At 40.4% G+C, this 16,978-nt stretch overlaps 1 protein-coding gene across 1 annotated transcript in view; it reads left to right on the top strand.

The window, feature by feature from the left end:
- LOC128700818 (glucose dehydrogenase [FAD, quinone]-like) overlaps positions 1 to 16,978 on the top strand; it is a 212,991-nt gene that overhangs the window by 122,066 nt on the left and 73,947 nt on the right. Inside the window, exon 6 of the mRNA XM_070101832.1 lies at positions 220 to 341. Coding sequence (XP_069957933.1) covers positions 220 to 341 — 122 coding nt within the window. The remainder of the gene's footprint in view (positions 1 to 219; positions 342 to 16,978) is intronic.

Here is a 16,978-nt window from a genome sequence, read left to right as displayed (position 1 = left end):
AGAAGATAATTCCAATTCCTTGGACAAAAAACTTTTCACCGGGATCGAGGTCCTCCATTTAAGAGAGGTCGAAGGACAAGGATTAAAATGTAGGTTGAAGGATTTCAAGGGTGGAATGTAGCTTAACTGGAAGCTATAAAGTAGGATTACTTTCCTTACTTCTACGACACTGCTACTATTCTTCTACAACTATCATATTAACTACATCCTGTTTTGCAGGATTCTTTGAGGTAGAACTGACAACGAGAAACAGCTTACGATGGTCCACCGCTGAGGCCTACATCAAACCTTCAGTCTTCAGACCCAACCTAGACGTTGTGCTCAACGCACAAGTCACTCAGGTGAGTTCATCAAGACACTCAGGTTAGCTCAACGCACGTCACTAAACTGAGCTCGTTGTCGTGACTCATGTGATTTTTAGGGTAGACGTCGTTTAGGTAAGCTTATCAGATCACAGAAGTAAACTCATCGTCCTTACCTGTGGCTGTACAGAACCTTTTTCGAAATGGGAATAGTCTTAATGTTAGAATGTACATGGGGTGCATAGTCACTAGGCATATATAGCGTCCTCAGCTCACACAATAATATTCGGAGTCATTCCCGGCACGGGTGAAACTTTGGTCATGTTTCCTTACACCTGCTGTCACTGTTCGCCTGGCAGTAAGTAGGTACCAGAGTGTTAGACGACTGGGGACCACCATATGGACCTCTAGGCGATGGCCCGCAATACAAACGGAGGACGGGAGTTCACGGCAGTCAAAGGTTAATGGGAGATGTTACTGGGAAAGCACCTTCACCCGCGAGCGGGCAGGACAGGTCCTGAAAGGCTAATTGCTCCAAAATATCGTCACTTCAAGAAAGAAAATCATACTGTACAATGGTACAAGGCAAAACCACCGTACCATTGCAAGAATTGAGAGTAGCGTGCTTGTGAACTGTTATAGGAATGTAATCAATGTAAGATGGGAAAGATCATGAGCTTGTTTTGCATTCTGAACTGTAACGATGCAAGCACTGCTTCGAAGAATGTGAAAGGATATATTTTGGCCAACGTGTCGTAAAAGAGTTTTACCAATACTATGGTCTGAAAGATAATCAGTTGGAAATGTCAGATGTAGAGAATGTAGAGTTTAGTCCACTGTGTACTTGTAAACATGGCGAGTAAAGGAAGTGGGTGTAGTGTAGGTCATTTCTGGGTCGAATGAGCAGACATCGAAGAACCATCGTCAGCAAATGATCTGGAACATTTAGGCGTAGTTCCGCAGGCAGCCCGACCTGAGCTTGGTGGGTGATCCAAAAACTGCCGCATTGTATTCGGGGAAGCCGGTCGCATAGTTAAGGGCGTGCAAGAAGAAGAGGCACTGGAAGAAATGGGCAGAGCCTCAGTGCCTGGAGCAGTTGATGAAGCATCACCAGCAGAAGGTACAGGGGTATCGGAAAAGTCTGGTGAATGGTCCAATAATGAAGCCTGGTCAGAACAGGATACGGTAACAAAAAGGAGCCTGGGAGGAGGAGGGTTATCATGGAATGAAGACTCCGTGATGCTGATACTTCTTTCTTATTATTATTTTAAAGAAAAAAAAGAAGGAAAGAAGCAAAAAGACTGGCAGCAGAGGGACAGTCACTAGAAGGCATGAAAGAGCCATAAGTTCCCCCTCTCATCCGAGAGGACATCGAGGCCGCTAGCAGTACAGATGCATCTTGGAACTCGAGCCATACCCTACCCTTCACGCCAGTAAACCAGCGCTTCTGGACAGCAACCTCACATCTACCAAGCCACCTCGGTGGACAAAAGAGAGGGCAGTAGGTAACCTGCCACAGAATATACCTCCTTTAGCTGCCACCTCCCAGAACCGACAGGCAACCTCTGGAGATACACCCGTCACCTGCAGGACACCCTGTGCCACCTCTCGGAAATCCAGGAAGGAAGAAGGCGCCTCTAGATAATCCAGATTTCACGGGGAAAAAAGCTTTCTGAGAAATCAGAGCGTTTGTGGTGAATGATTGTTCAAGTCGATATGAAAGTATCACAAACATCATAACGAGTGAAAACGAGAAAAACTATCACCCACTCTAAGCTACACCACAAAATTAAACTTTTCATTTATAGAACTCCATTTTTCTATTTTTTTTTTTTTTTTTTGGCTAAATTCTTAAATTCAATATGAAGAACGGTACATTTTCTCCTTAACTCTGCACATGTTTCAATAATTCTAAAAATTTCATTCATTTTAATAAAACAAATAATTTGTTATTATGACATGTAAAGGAATTGTTACAAAACGTAACTTAAAGTTTATATATCAACATCTGAAGCTTTAGTGATGTCAGTATATAGTTTTAGTGATGTCAGTATATAGTTTTAGTGATGTCATTATATAGTTTTAGTGATGTCAGTATATAGTTTTAGTGATGTCAGTATATAGTTTTAGTGATGTCAGTATATAGTTTTAGTGATGTCAGTATATAGTTTTAGTGATGTCAGTATATAGTTTTAGTGATGTCGGTATATAGTTTTAGTGATGTCGGTATATAGTTTTAGTGATGTCAGTATATAGTTTTAGTGATGTCAGTATATAGTTTTAGTGATGTCAGTATATAGTTTTAGTGATGTCAGTATATAGTTTTAGTGATGTCGGTATATAGTTTTAGTGATGTCGGTATATAGTTTTAGTGATGTCAGTATATAGTTTTAGTGATGTCAGTATATAGTTTTAGTGATGTCGGTATATAGTTTTAGTGATGTCAGCATATAGTTTTAGTGATGTCAGTATATAGTTTTAGTGATGTCAGTATATAGTTTTAGTGATGTCAGTATATAGTTTTAGTGATGTCAGTATATAGTTTTAGTGATGTCAGTATATAGTTTTAGTGATGTCAGTATATAGTTTTAGTGATGTCAGTATATAGTTTTAGTGATGTCAGTATATAGTTTTAGTGATGTCAGTATATAGCTTTAGTGATGTCAGTATATAGTTTTAGTGATGTCAGTATATAGTTTTAGTGATGTCGGTATATAGTTTTAGTGATGTCAGTATATAGTTTTAGTGATGTCAGTATATAGTTTTAGTGATGTCAGTATATAGTTTTAGTGATGTCAGTATATAGCTTTAGTGAGTGATGTCAGTATATAGTTTTAGTGATGTCAGTATATAGCTTTAGTGATGTCAGTATATAGTTTTAGTGATGTCAGTATATAGCTTTAGTGATGTCAGTATATAGTTTTAGTGATGTCAGTATATAGTTTTAGTGATGTCAGTATATAGTTTTAGCGATATCAGTATATAGTTTTAGTGATGTCAGTATATAGTTTTAGTGATGTCAGTATATAGTTTTAGTGATGTCAGTATATAGTTTTAGTGATGTCAGTATATAGTTTTAGTGATGTCAGTATATAGTTTTAGTGATGTCAGTATATAGTTTTAGTGATGTCAGTATATAGTTTTAGTGATGTCAGTATATAGTTTTAGTGATGTCAGTATATAGTTTTAGTGATGTCAGTATATAGTTTTAGTGATGTCAGTATATAGCTTTAGTGATGTCAGTATATAGTTTTAGTGATGTCAGTATATAGTTTTAGTGATGTCAGTATATAGTTTTAGTGATGTCAGTATATAGTTTTAGTGATGTCAGTATATAGTTTTAGTGATGTCAGTATATAGCTTTAGTGATGTCAGTATATAGTTTTAGTGATGTCAGTATATAGTTTTAGTGATGTCAGTATATAGTTTTAGTGATGTCAGTATATAGTTTTAGTGATGTCAGTATATAGTTTTAGTGATGTCAGTATATAGTTTTAGTGATGTCAGTATATAGTTTTAGTGATGTCAGTATATAGTTTTAGTGATGTCAGTATATAGTTTTAGTGATGTCAGTATATAGTTTTAGTGATGTCAGTATATAGTTTTAGTGATGTCAGTATATAGTTTTAGTGATGTCAGTATATAGTTTTAGTGATGTCAGTATATAGTTTTAGTGATGTCAGTATATAGTTTTAGTGATGTCAGTATATAGTTTTAGTGATGTCAGTATATAGTTTTAGTGATGTCAGTATATAGTTTTAGTGATGTCAGTATATAGTTTTAGTGATGTCAGTATATAGTTTTAGTGATGTCAGTATATAGTTTTAGTGATGTCAGTATATAGTTTTAGTGATGTCAGTATATAGTTTTAGTGATGTCAGTATATAGTTTTAGTGATGTCAGTATATAGTTTTAGTGATGTCAGTATATAGTTTTAGTGATGTCAGTATATAGTTTTAGTGATGTCAGTATATAGTTTTAGTGATGTCAGTATATAGTTTTAGTGATGTCAGTATATAGTTTTAGTGATGTCAGTATATAGTTTTAGAGATGTCAGTATATAGTTTTAGTGATGTCAGTATATAGTTTTAGTGATGTCAGTATATAGTTTTAGTGATGTCAGTATATAGTTTTAGTGATGTCAGTATATAGTTTTAGTGATGTCAGTATATAGTTTTAGTGATGTCAGTATATAGTTTTAGTGATGTCAGTATATAGTTTTAGCGATATCAGTACATAGTTTTAGTGATGTCAGTATATAGTTTTAGTGTCAGTATATAGTTTTAGTGATGTCAGTATATAGTTTTAGTGATGTCAGTATATAGTTTTAGTGATGTCAGTATATAGTATGATGTCAGTATATAGTAGTGATGTCAGTATATAGTTTTAGTGATGTCAGTATATAGTTTTAGTGATGTCAGTATATAGTTTTAGTGATGTCAGTATATAGTTTTAGTGATGTCAGTATATAGTTTTAGTGATGTCAGTATATAGTTTTAGTGATGTCAGTATATAGTTTTAGTGTCGGTATATAGTTTTAGTGATGTCAGTATATAGTTTTAGTGATGTCAGTATATAGTTTTAGTGATGTCAGTATATAGTTTTAGTGATGTCAGAATATGGTTTTCGTGATGTGAGTATATTGTTTTAGTGTCGGTATATAGTTTTAGTGATGTCAGTATATAGTTTTAGTGATGTCAGTATATAGTTTTAGTGATGTCAGTATATAGTTTTAGTGATGTCAGTATATAGTTTTAGTGATGTCAGTATATAGTTTTAGTGATGTCAGTATATAGTTTTAGTGATGTCAGTATATAGTTTTAGTGATGTCAGTATATAGTTTTAGTGATGTCAGTATATAGTTTTAGTGATGTCAGTATATAGTTTTAGTGATGTCAGTATATAGTTTTAGTGATGTCAGTATATAGTTTTAGTGATGTCAGTATATAGTTTTAGTGATGTCAGTATATAGTTTTAGTGATGTCAGTATATAGTTTTAGTGATGTCAGTATATAGTTTTAGTGATGTCAGTATATAGTTTTAGTGATGTCAGTATATAGTTTTAGTGATGTCAGTATATAGTTTTAGTGATGTCAGTATATAGTTTTAGTGATGTCAGTATATAGTTTTAGTGATGTCAGTATATAGTTTTAGTGATGTCAGTATATAGTTTTAGTGATGTCAGTATATAGTTTTAGTGATGTCAGTATATAGTTTTAGTGATGTCAGTATATAGTTTTAGTGATGTCAGTATATAGTTTTAGTGATGTCAGTATATAGTTTTAGAGATGTCGGTATATAGTTTTAGTGATGTCAGTATATAGTTTTAGTGATGTCAGTATATAGTTTTAGTGATGTCAGTATATAGTTTTAGTGATGTCAGTATATAGTTTTAGAGATGTCGGTATATAGTTTTAGTGATGTCAGTATATAGTTTTAGTGATGTCAGTATATAGTTTTAGTGATGTCAGTATATAGTTTTAGTGATGTCAGTATATAGTTTTAGTGATGTCAGTATATAGTTTTAGTGATGTCAGTATATAGTTTTAGTGATGTCAGTATGTCAGTATATAGTTTTAGTGATGTCAGTATATAGTTTTAGTGATGTCAGTATATAGTTTTAGTGATGTCAGTATATAGTTTTAGTGATGTCAGTATATAGTTTTAGTGATGTCAGTATATAGTTTTAGTGATATCAGTATATAGTTTTAGTGATGATGTCAGTATATAGTATATAGTTTTAGTGATGTCAGTATATAGTTTTAGTGATGTCAGTATATAGTTTTAGTGATGTCAGTATATAGTTTTAGTGATGTCAGTATATAGTTTTAGTGATGTCAGTATATAGTTTTAGTGATGTCAGTATATAGTTTTAGTGATGTCAGTATATAGTTTTAGTGATGTCAGTATATAGTTTTAGTGATGTCAGTATATAGTTTTAGTGATGTCAGTATATAGTTTTAGTGATGTCAGTATATAGTTTTAGTGATGTCAGTATATAGTTTTAGTGATGTCAGTATATAGTTTTAGTGATGTCAGTATATAGTTTTAGTGATGTCAGTATATAGTTTTAGTGATGTCAGTATATAGTTTTAGTGATGTCAGTATATAGTTTTAGTGATGTCAGTATATAGTTTTAGTGATGTCAGTATATAGTTTTAGTGATGTCAGTATATAGTTTTAGTGATGTCAGTATATAGTTTTAGTGATGTCAGTATATAGTTTTAGTGATGTCAGTATATAGTTTTAGTGATGTCAGTATATAGTTTTAGTGATGTCAGTATATAGTTTTAGTGATGTCAGTATATAGTTTTAGTGATGTCAGTATATAGTTTTAGTGATGTCAGTATATAGTTTTAGTGATGTCAGTATATAGTTTTAGTGATGTCAGTATATAGTTTTAGTGATGTCAGTATATAGTTTTAGTGATGTCAGTATATAGTTTTAGTGATGTCAGTATATAGTTTTAGTGATGTCAGTATATAGTTTTAGTGATGTCAGTATATAGCTTTAGTGATATCAGTATATAGTTTTAGTGATGTCAGTATATAGTTTTAGTGATGTCATTATATAGTTTTAGTGATGTCAGTATATAGTTTTAGTGATGTCAGTATATAGTTTTAGTGATGTCAGTATATAGTTTTAGTGATGTCAGTATATAGTTTTAGTGATGTCGGTATATAGTTTTAGTGATGTCAGTATATAGTTAATTATTGCGGGTGATAAATTTTGAACCTAACTAAATCTGATTAACCATCTCTGACCAAACTTTTTAGAAGCTACTGATGGAAGAGTAAACCTGGAGCATGAGAAGCTCTTTGTTAAGTGCTCTCACTGTAGCTAGGATGTGAAGTTATTTCACTGTAGCTAGGATGAGAAGTTCTTTCACTGTAGCTAGGAGGTGAAGTTCTTTCACTGTAGCTAGGAGGTGAAGTTCTTTCACTGTTGCTAGGATGGGAAGTGCTTTCACTGTAGCTAGGATGTGAAGTGCTCTCACTGTAGCTAGGATGTGAAGTGCTCTCACTGTAGCTAGGATGAGAAGTTCTTTCACTGTAGCTAGGATGTGAAGTGCTCTCACTGTAGCTAGGATGTGAAGTGCTCTCACTGTAGCTAGGATGTGAAGTGCTCTCACTGTAGCTAGGATGTGAAGTGCTCTCACTGTAGCTAGGATGAGAAGTTCTTTCACTGTAGCTAGGATGTGAAGTGCTCTCACTGTAGCTAGGATGTGAAGTGCTCTCACTGTAGCTAGGATGTGAAGTGCTCTCACTGTAGCTAGGATGTGAAGTGCTCTCACTGTAGCTAGGATGTGAAGTGCTCTCACTGTAGCTAGGATGTGAAGTGCTCTCACTGTAGCTAGGATGTGAAGTGCTCTCACTGTAGCTAGGATGTGAAGTGCTCTCACTGTAGCTAGGATGTGAAGTGCTCTCACTGTAGCTAGGATGTGAAGTGCTCTCACTGTAGCTAGGATGTGAAGTGCTCTCACTGTAGCTAGGATGTGAAGTGCTCTCACTGTAGCTAGGATGTGAAGTGCTCTCACTGTAGCTAGGATGTGAAGTGCTCTCACTGTAGCTAGGATGTGAAGTGCTCTCACTGTAGCTAGGATGTGAAGTGCTCTCACTGTAGCTAGGATGTGAAGTGCTCTCACTGTAGCTAGGATGTGAAGTGCTCTCACTGTAGCTAGGATGTGAAGTGCTCTCACTGTAGCTAGGATGTGAAGTGCTCTCACTGTAGCTAGGATGTGAAGTGCTCTCACTGTAGCTAGGATGTGAAGTGCTCTCACTGTAGCTAGGATGTGAAGTGCTCTCACTGTAGCTAGGATGTGAAGTGCTCTCACTGTAGCTAGGATGTGAAGTGCTCTCACTGTAGCTAGGATGTGAAGTGCTCTCACTGTAGCTAGGATGTGAAGTGCTCTCACTGTAGCTAGGATGTGAAGTGCTCTCACTGTAGCTAGGATGTGAAGTGCTCTCACTGTAGCTAGGATGTGAAGTGCTCTCACTGTAGCTAGGATGTGAAGTGCTCTCACTGTTGCTAGGATGTGAAGTGCTCTCACTGTAGCTAGGATGTGAAGTGCTCTCACTATAGCTAGGATGTGAAGTGCTCTCACTGTAGCTAGGATGTGAAGTGCTCTCACTGTAGCTAGGATGTGAAGTGCTCTCACTGTAGCTAGGATGTGAAGTGCTCTCACTGTAGCTAGGATGTGAAGTGCTCTCACTGTAGCTAGGATGTGAAGTGCTCTCACTGTAGCTAGGATGTGAAGTGCTCTCACTGTAGCTAGGATGTGAAGTGCTCTCACTGTTGCTAGGATGTGAAGTGCTCTCACTGTAGCTAGGATGTGAAGTACTCTCGCTGTAGCTAGGATGTGAAGTGCTCTCACTGTAGCTAGGATGTGAAGTGCTCTCACTGTAGCTAGGATGTGAAGTGCTCTCACTGTAGCTAGGATGTGAAGTGCTCTCACTGTAGCTAGGATGTGAAGTGCTCTCACTGTAGCTAGGATGTGAAGTGCTCTCACTGTAGCTAGGATGTGAAGTGCTCTCACTGTAGCTAGGATGTGAAGTGCTCTCACTGTAGCTAGGATGTGAAGTGCTCTCACTGTTGCTAGGATGTGAAGTGCTCTCACTGTAGCTAGGATGTGAAGTACTCTCGCTGTAGCTAGGATGTGAAGTGCTCTCACTGTAGCTAGGATGTGAAGTGCTCTCACTGTAGCTAGGATGTGAAGTGCTCTCACTGTAGCTAGGATGTGAAGTGCTCTCACTGTAGCTAGGATGTGAAGTGCTCTCACTGTAGCTAGGATGTGAAGTGCTCTCACTGTAGCTAGGATGTGAAGTGCTCTCACTGTAGCTAGGATGTGAAGTACTCTCGCTGTAGCTAGGATGTGAAGTGCTCTCACTGTAGCTAGGATGTGAAGTACTCTCACTGTAGCTAGGAAGTGAAGTACTCTCGCTGTAGCTAGGAAGTGAAGTTCTCTCACTGTAGCTAGGAAGTGAAGTACTCTCGCTGTAGCTAGGAAGTGAAGTACTCTCGCTGTAACTAGGAAGTGAAGTTCTCTCACTGTAGCTAGGAAGTGAAGTACTCTCGCTGTAGCTAGGAAGTGAAGTTCTCTCACTGTAGCTAGGAAGTGAAGTACTCTCGCTGTAGCTAGGAAGTGAAGTTCTCTCACTGTAGCTAGGAAGTGAAGTTCTCTCACTGTAGCTAGGAAGTGAAGTACTCTCGCTGTAGCTAGGAAGTGAAGTACTCTCACTGTAGCTAGGAAGTGAAGTTCTCTCACTGTAGCTAGGAAGTGAAGTTCTCTCACTGTAGCTAGGAAGTGAAGTTCTCTCACTGTAGCTAGGAAGTGAAGTACTCTCGCTGTAGCTAGGAAGTGAAGTACTCTCGCTGTAGCTAGGAAGTGAAGTACTCTCACTGTAGCTAGGAAGTGAAGTTCTCTCACTGTAGCTAGGAAGTGAAGTACTCTCACTGTAGCTAGGAAGTGAAGTTCTCTCACTGTAGCTAGGAAGTGAAGTTCTCTCACTGTAGCTAGGAAGTGAAGTACTCTCGCTGTAGCTAGGAAGTGAAGTACTCTCGCTGTAGCTAGGAAGTGAAGTACTCTCGCTGTAGGTAGGATGATACCTGGATCACCATGGCAGTGACGTCCATCGAAGACACCGCGAGACTCCAAGCGGACATCAACCAAATCTTCGAATGGGTCGCTCAAAACAATATGAAATTCAACGAGGAGAGATTTCAACTACTCAGATATGAAAAACTTGAAGAAATTAAAAACGTGTCAGGGTATACCACAAATTCTAACCATACAATAGAGCGGAAAAGTAATGTGAAGGACCTGAGAGTGATAATGTCAGAGGATCTCGCCTTCAAAGACCACAACAATGTATCTACCTCATCTGCTAGGAAAATGATAGGATGGATAATGAGAACCTTCAAAATTAGGGACGCCAAGACCATGATGATTCTCTTCAAATCGCTTGTGCTCTCTAAGATGGAATACTGCTGTACACTAACGACCCCCTTCAAGGCTGGCGACATTGCAGACCTGGAGAGTGTACAAAGAACTTTCACGGCACACATAAGCACGATAAGGCACCTAAACTACTGGGAACGGTTGAAGGTCTTGATCTGTATTCCCTCGAACGCAGGCGAGAGAGATACATGAAAATATACACTTGGAAGATCCTGGAGGGATTGATACCAAACTTACACACGAGAATCACTCCATATGAAAGCAAAAGACTCGGCAGGAGATGCAACATTCCCCGGAGTACACTGAGAGGCAACACAATGTGTCCGGGGCCTAAGACTGTTCAATTGCCTCCCAGCATACATAAGGGGGATTACCAATAGACCCCCGGCTGTTTTCAAGAAGGCACTGGACAGGCACCTAAAGTCAGTACCTGACCAACCGGGCTGTGGTTCGTACGTCAGCTTGCGTGCGGCCAGCAGTAACAGCCTGGTTGATCAGACCCTTATCCACCATGAGGCCTCGTCTCAGACCGGGCCGCGGGGGTGTTGATCCCCGAAACCCACTCCAGGTAAACTCCAGGAAGTGAAGTACTTTCGCTGTAGCCAGTAAGTGAAGTGCTCTCACTGTAGACAGGAGTGAAGTACCCACATACATAAGGGGGACTGCCAATAGACCCCTGGCTGTCTTCAAGAAGTCACTGGACAGGCCCCTAAAACCAGTACCTGACCATCCGAAAATATGTCAAGGTAAGTTTGTACTAGTGCTGTTAGACTTATTATTTGATTTTTAGACAGCCCATCGTTAAAGGGCTAGGGTCTTTGAGGAGGACAGAATTAGGAAGCATAACTTGAATTTCTGGAATGACATGCAAGGAATTAGGGTCGCCTACAGAGGCAGAGAACAGAGTCATTACTGGGACTTTATGTGGGCAATTAAATACTTTAATTTGATTTATGTGGTAAATTTTACTTTTCGTGGGTTTTTCAAGAGAAGCTACGACATAATTTACATAAGAGATTTTACTTATGATTTGCATTGGTCCCATGAATCTAGCTTTTAAGGTGTGGCCAGGTACAGTTTCCTGTACCAGCAACTTGTTTCCTGGATTGAAGGAGCGAAACTTTGGTTTTGTGTCATACCTGTGTTTCATAGTGTTTTGAGCAGCGTTTAAGTTACCCTTAGCCACCTGACGGGCCACTTGCAACCTTGAAGAAGGGTTGAAAAGTGCTATGTAGGCGTCTTCTCCCATCCATCCTTCCTTAAGCACTCGCAGAGGACCTCGTTTATCGTGCCCGAAGATTAGCTGAAATGGACTGTACCCGGTGGATACCTGTACAGTTTCTCTCATTGCGAACAGCAACAGAGGAAGTGATTCATCCCACTCTGTAGGACAACGGATGCAAAAGGTTCTCATCATGGTTTTTAACGTTTGATGAAATCTTTCCAAGGCGCCTTGGGACTGAGGATGATAGGCAGTGGATAATTTATGAATTACACCTAGCCTAGTTAAAGCTTTCCAGAAAGCTTTGGCTGTAAAGTTAGCACTCTGGTCATTCTGGATAGACTTAGGTATGCCAAAATAAGATATAAATTTAGTTATGGCTCTAAGAATGGCTTTGGTGTTGATACTGCGCATTGGGACTGCTTCTGGATACCTCTTTGTCCATGATAGCAAACAAGTACTGGTTTCCTGACTTGGATTTTGGTATTGATCTCACGCAATCCATGATTGGCTAGGCAAACGGTTCTCCATCTGCAGGTATGGGATGAAGTGGTCCAGGTTTAATGGGGTGTCCTGGTTTACCTACTTGTTAACATTCCCTACAAGAGTGGATGTGATTCTTCACATCTTGCCTTATTTTTGGCCAGTAAAACTGTTTCAATATTCTATACATAGTTTTTGTAATTCCTGAATCCCTTGGGCATGGAAACGGATATCTGGCAGTCCTGCAACCCTGGAGTAGGAAGGCTTGGTATAAGACTTTTCATTAAATTTACGAGGCTCTGGCCAGTTTTCCTCGTAAAACAAATTGTCTAGCCCTAGATCTGAGTCGTCCAAGGATGGGTCAGCATTCTCAATAGACATCCCTTCGGATTTTGCCCGGGTTATGACCAATATCGGAGAGGAATTAGTCACTTTAAGTTCTGGACATTTTGTCGAATTAAGAATGTTATTACCCAGCAATAACATGGCATCTTTCATAGGGAATTCCTCAGAAACACCTACAGTCAAATATCCTGTATAATATTTACTCTGCACATGTATTTTATGTAAAGTGACAGAAAATAGCTTCTTCAAATCCTCCTAGGAGAACGGAGGAGTGCAATGACGTTCTTTCAGAGAGGGGGAGGACTCCCTCTCTTATAAGGGAACAATAAGCTCCTAAAGGGAGATGTGGCAGGTACTGTAGTATACCTTGAGTATACTTGGAGAGGGTTTCGGGGGTCAACGCCCCCACAGCTAGGTCCGAGACCATGCCTCGTGGTGGATCAGGGTATAATCAACCAGTCTGTTACTGCTGGCCGCACGCAAATTGACGTACGAACCACAGCCCGGCTAATCAGTTACTGACCTTAGGTACCTGTTCAGTGCCTTCTTGACGATAACCATTAGTCTATTGGTAATCCCCCTTATGTATGCTGGGATGCAGGTGAACAGTCTTTGGCCCCGGACACTTATTGTGTTGCCTCTCAGTGTACTCGTGGCATCCCTGCTTTTCATTGGGAGAATGTTGCATCTGCTGCTGAGTCTTTTGCTTTCATAGGGAGTGATTTTCGTGAGTTAATTTGGTACTAATCCCTCTAGGATTTTCTAGGTGTATATTATCATGTATCTCTCTTACCTGCATTCAAGGGACTTTAACCGTTCCCATTAATTGAAGTGCCTTATCGTACTTATGTGTGCCGTGAAATTTCTTTGTACACTTTCCAGGTCAGCAATTTCGCCTGCCTTGAAGGGGGCCGTTAGTGTACAGCAGTATTCCAGCCTAGAGAGCACAAGTGATTTGAAGAGAATCATCATGGGTTTGGCGTCCCTAGTTTTGAAGGTTCTCATTATCCATCCTATCATTTTCCTAGCAGATGCGGTAAATAATACATAGTTGTGATTTTTGAAGGCGAGATCCTCTGATATTATCACTCCCAGGTCCTTCACATTACTTTCTCGCTCTATTGTATGGTTAGAAATTGTTGTATACCCTGATACAGTTTTAATTTCCTCAAGTTTTTCATATGTGAGAAGTTGAAATTTCTCTTCATCGAAATTCATATTATTTTGAGTGGCCCATTCGAAGATTTGGTTAATGTCTGCTTGGAATCTTGCAGTGTCTTCGATGGATGTCACCGACATGGCAATTCGGGTGTCATCCGGAAAGGAAGACACGGAGCTATGGCTTACATCTCTGTGTCAGATATGTGGATGAGGAACAGAGTGGGAGTGAGCACTGTGCCTTGTGGAACAGAGCTTTTCACCGTAGCTGCCTCGGACTTTACTCTGTTTACTGTTACTCTTTGTGTTCGATTTGTCAGGAAGTTGTAGATCCATGGTTACACGTGTCGAAAGCTTTTGCAAAGTCTGTGTATGCTACATCTGCATCCAGGACCTTGTCATAGTGGTCCAGTAGCTAGGACAGGCAGGAGTGACCTGCTGAAACCCCGTGTTGCCCTGGGTTGTGAAATTGATGGGTATCTAGGTGCTGGCGATATTGCTTCCTAGAACCATTTCAAAGATTTTTGTGATATGGGATGTTAGTGCTATCTGTCTGCATTTCTTTGCAATTGCTTTCCTGCCACCTTTGTCGAGTTGGAATATGTCTCTTGTCTTTATTGTGTGTGGCATGACCCCTGTGTCCGTGCTCCTTCTCCATAGAATGCTGTAGGCACGTGACTGTGGCTTCTTGCAGTTCTTAATGTACACAGAGTTCCATGAGTCTGGGCCTGGGGCAGAGTACATGGGCATGTCATTTATTGCCTTTTCAAAGTCTTGTAGTGTTAGGATAATATCCGATATTTTTGAGATGACCCAATTTTGGGTCTCGTTCATTTGGATTGTCGACACTTAGTCTGGGTAACGGCTCACTGAACAATGAGTCGTATTGGGACTTTAGTATCTTGCTTATTTCTTTTCTGTCATCTGTGTATGTCCCATCTCGCCTAAGCTGGGGCCCAATACTGGATGTTATTTTTCCCTTATATTTGGCATAAGAGAAGATGCATTTTGTGGCTGGCGCCACTCTTGTGTACTGGCGTCGTTGTTCACCATGATGACCATGAGTTTGAAGTTGTCGCTCAACAGGTTGGCCGCGAGTTTGACGTCGTGGCTCACCAGGCGATTTAGTTGGTTGTCGTCGTCGTTGTTCACTTTCTTCTGGCCACTTCACCTCCAGTCAGGAACTCGTCTCTGACGATCTCTACTCTTGCCAGGCTGTTGGGAAGAAAGATTAAACAGCTCGGACAAGGAGCGGTTAGTCTCAAAAGTGTCAGCTAACCTGGCTGCTTCTAATGCAGTGATCAATGAATGATCTTCAAGAAAAACTCTAACATCTGATCAAACAGATGTCAGCAGGTTATCCAACAAAAGAAACTGCACCAGATCACTAAAGTTGGCGACACAACTCACTCTATACCATTTGGTGAAATTTTTTAACTGCTGTCTTCCAAAGTCTACATGAGACTTACCCAGCTGATGCTTGCACAATTTGAATTCCCTCCTGTACTTGGCGGGAATACACTGATATGCTCCAAGAACTGTTGTTTTAACAACCCGATAATCAGCAAGTTCTTCGTTTTTAAAACAGCTGTGAACTCTTGCGCTTTGCCATACAACGCTGTATGCACCAGTGGTGCCCAGTGTTCTCCAGGCCACCTCACTGCTCGACCCTGGTTTTCAAATGCCTCAAAAAACTGTTCTGGCTCTGACTCAACAAAGCGAGGTACTAACGGGAGTGCTTTTTTGCACACTAGTCACCCACAGTCTGCTTAAATTGCCTCCTGATCTCTCTATCAAACTCCTTTCTGGCAAATGCTCACTGCTCTGGTTGTTTCGAGACTGAGTTTAGCTAACTCAAGCGCCAACGAAGCTGAGTCTCCCTGAGACAAACCCGGTACACCATCTGATTTACGAGACTGCTGATCTGATTGCTCTGGTGTTAGCCCTCCCACATTACGACGGAACCTAAGAGAAGATCGGCAATTAATAATAGCTCCTGTAGCGGGAGATACCGTATTTCGCGGCTTATTAGACGCATATTTTTTCCATAAAATGTCTTCAAAAATCACCCTGCATCCTATAAACTGAAAGTCAGTGATGACACCGACCACCTCACCCATGTTGGTGGCAATAACCCACTGTCATGGATCGGGCCGCGGGGGCGTTGATCCCCGGAATAACCTCCGAATACCCTCCAGGTAACACAATGTTTGTAATGCAACAACAACAATAGCACAGTACGACTTGCAGGATACACAGCAGCAAGACTGACAGGCAATACAAAAGGTGATAATGCCAAGACCAGCTCCAGCTCCAGCTCCAGCTCCAGCTCCAGCTCCAGCTCCCGGACAGAACTTCCTATATTGCGAACACAGGTAATGCGTGGCCTGTGACCTGGTCATAATGGGTTTTGGAGCAGAGCAAACACAGCAGATAGATTAAAACTTGTATTTCCTACACCAGATATAATTTGCAAGATATATACAAGTATGTATACTATGTACAGAGATTGAATAGTAAGTGTACCACACGACAGTGAAAGAATGACAAAGCCAAAAGCCAGAGAGGCTACTTGCCTACCAGCAGGTAGACAAGTCTGGCAAATGCTGACTGTAAGTGAACCACATTGCCTCAGCATGTGGTGGGCTCGCCTGTTATTAGACAATGAACCAAGGACTGATTTGACAATAGGTACCTAATCGTTAAACCCTTAGCACCCGGTTTGCTGGTTGGGAGGCAGCCTATATGGAAGTGTAACATACACCAAATAAATTGTAACATTCTTTGCATGTCACAACTTATATTCCCTGGAACGCGGACTAGAGAGATACATGATTACATATACATGGAAAATCCTAGCGGAATTAGTACCAAATTTGCACATGATAATCATTCCCTATGAAAGCAAAAGACTCAGCAGGTGATTCAACATCCCCCCAATGAAAAGCAGGGGCGCCACTAGCACGATAAGAGACAAAACAGTAAGTGTCAGGGGCCATAAACTGTTCAACTGCCTCCCAGCATACATAAGGGAGACTACCAATAGACCTTCGGCTGTCTTCAAGAAGGCTGTGGACAGGCACCTAAAGTCAGTACCTAACTAGCCGGGCTGTGGTTCGTAAATTGGTTTAGGTGCGGCCAATAGTAACAGCCTGGTTGATCAGGCCCTGATCCACCATAAGGCCTAGTCACAGACTGAGCCGCGGGGGCACTGACCCCCGAAACCCTCTCCAAGTATACTACAGGTATATCTAACTACTTGCGCCTCCTCCATTCAGCTCCAGGTATCTCCCCCACCCAACTCCCAGCTGCACCCCAACTGTAGAGGGCAGTTTTTCCTTCCCAGCCCGTCAAGCCCCACCAGGCCACCACACTGGCGCTCACCTACGTCCACGATGTCTGCAATGTGACAAGATGTTCCCAGGAATCTCCACACCAGAGCCAACGTCATGGAATTTGTCCACTATGCATCTGCTAGTTTTGCCACAGGGAGTGTGCACTCAGTCCCTC

This window comes from Cherax quadricarinatus, chromosome 79 (genome assembly GCF_038502225.1).
Source record: "Cherax quadricarinatus isolate ZL_2023a chromosome 79, ASM3850222v1, whole genome shotgun sequence".
NCBI classification, from domain to species: domain Eukaryota; kingdom Metazoa; phylum Arthropoda; class Malacostraca; order Decapoda; family Parastacidae; genus Cherax; species Cherax quadricarinatus.
Note: the sequence above shows the minus strand (reverse complement) of the source record. Positions and strands in the feature narration are given on the sequence as shown.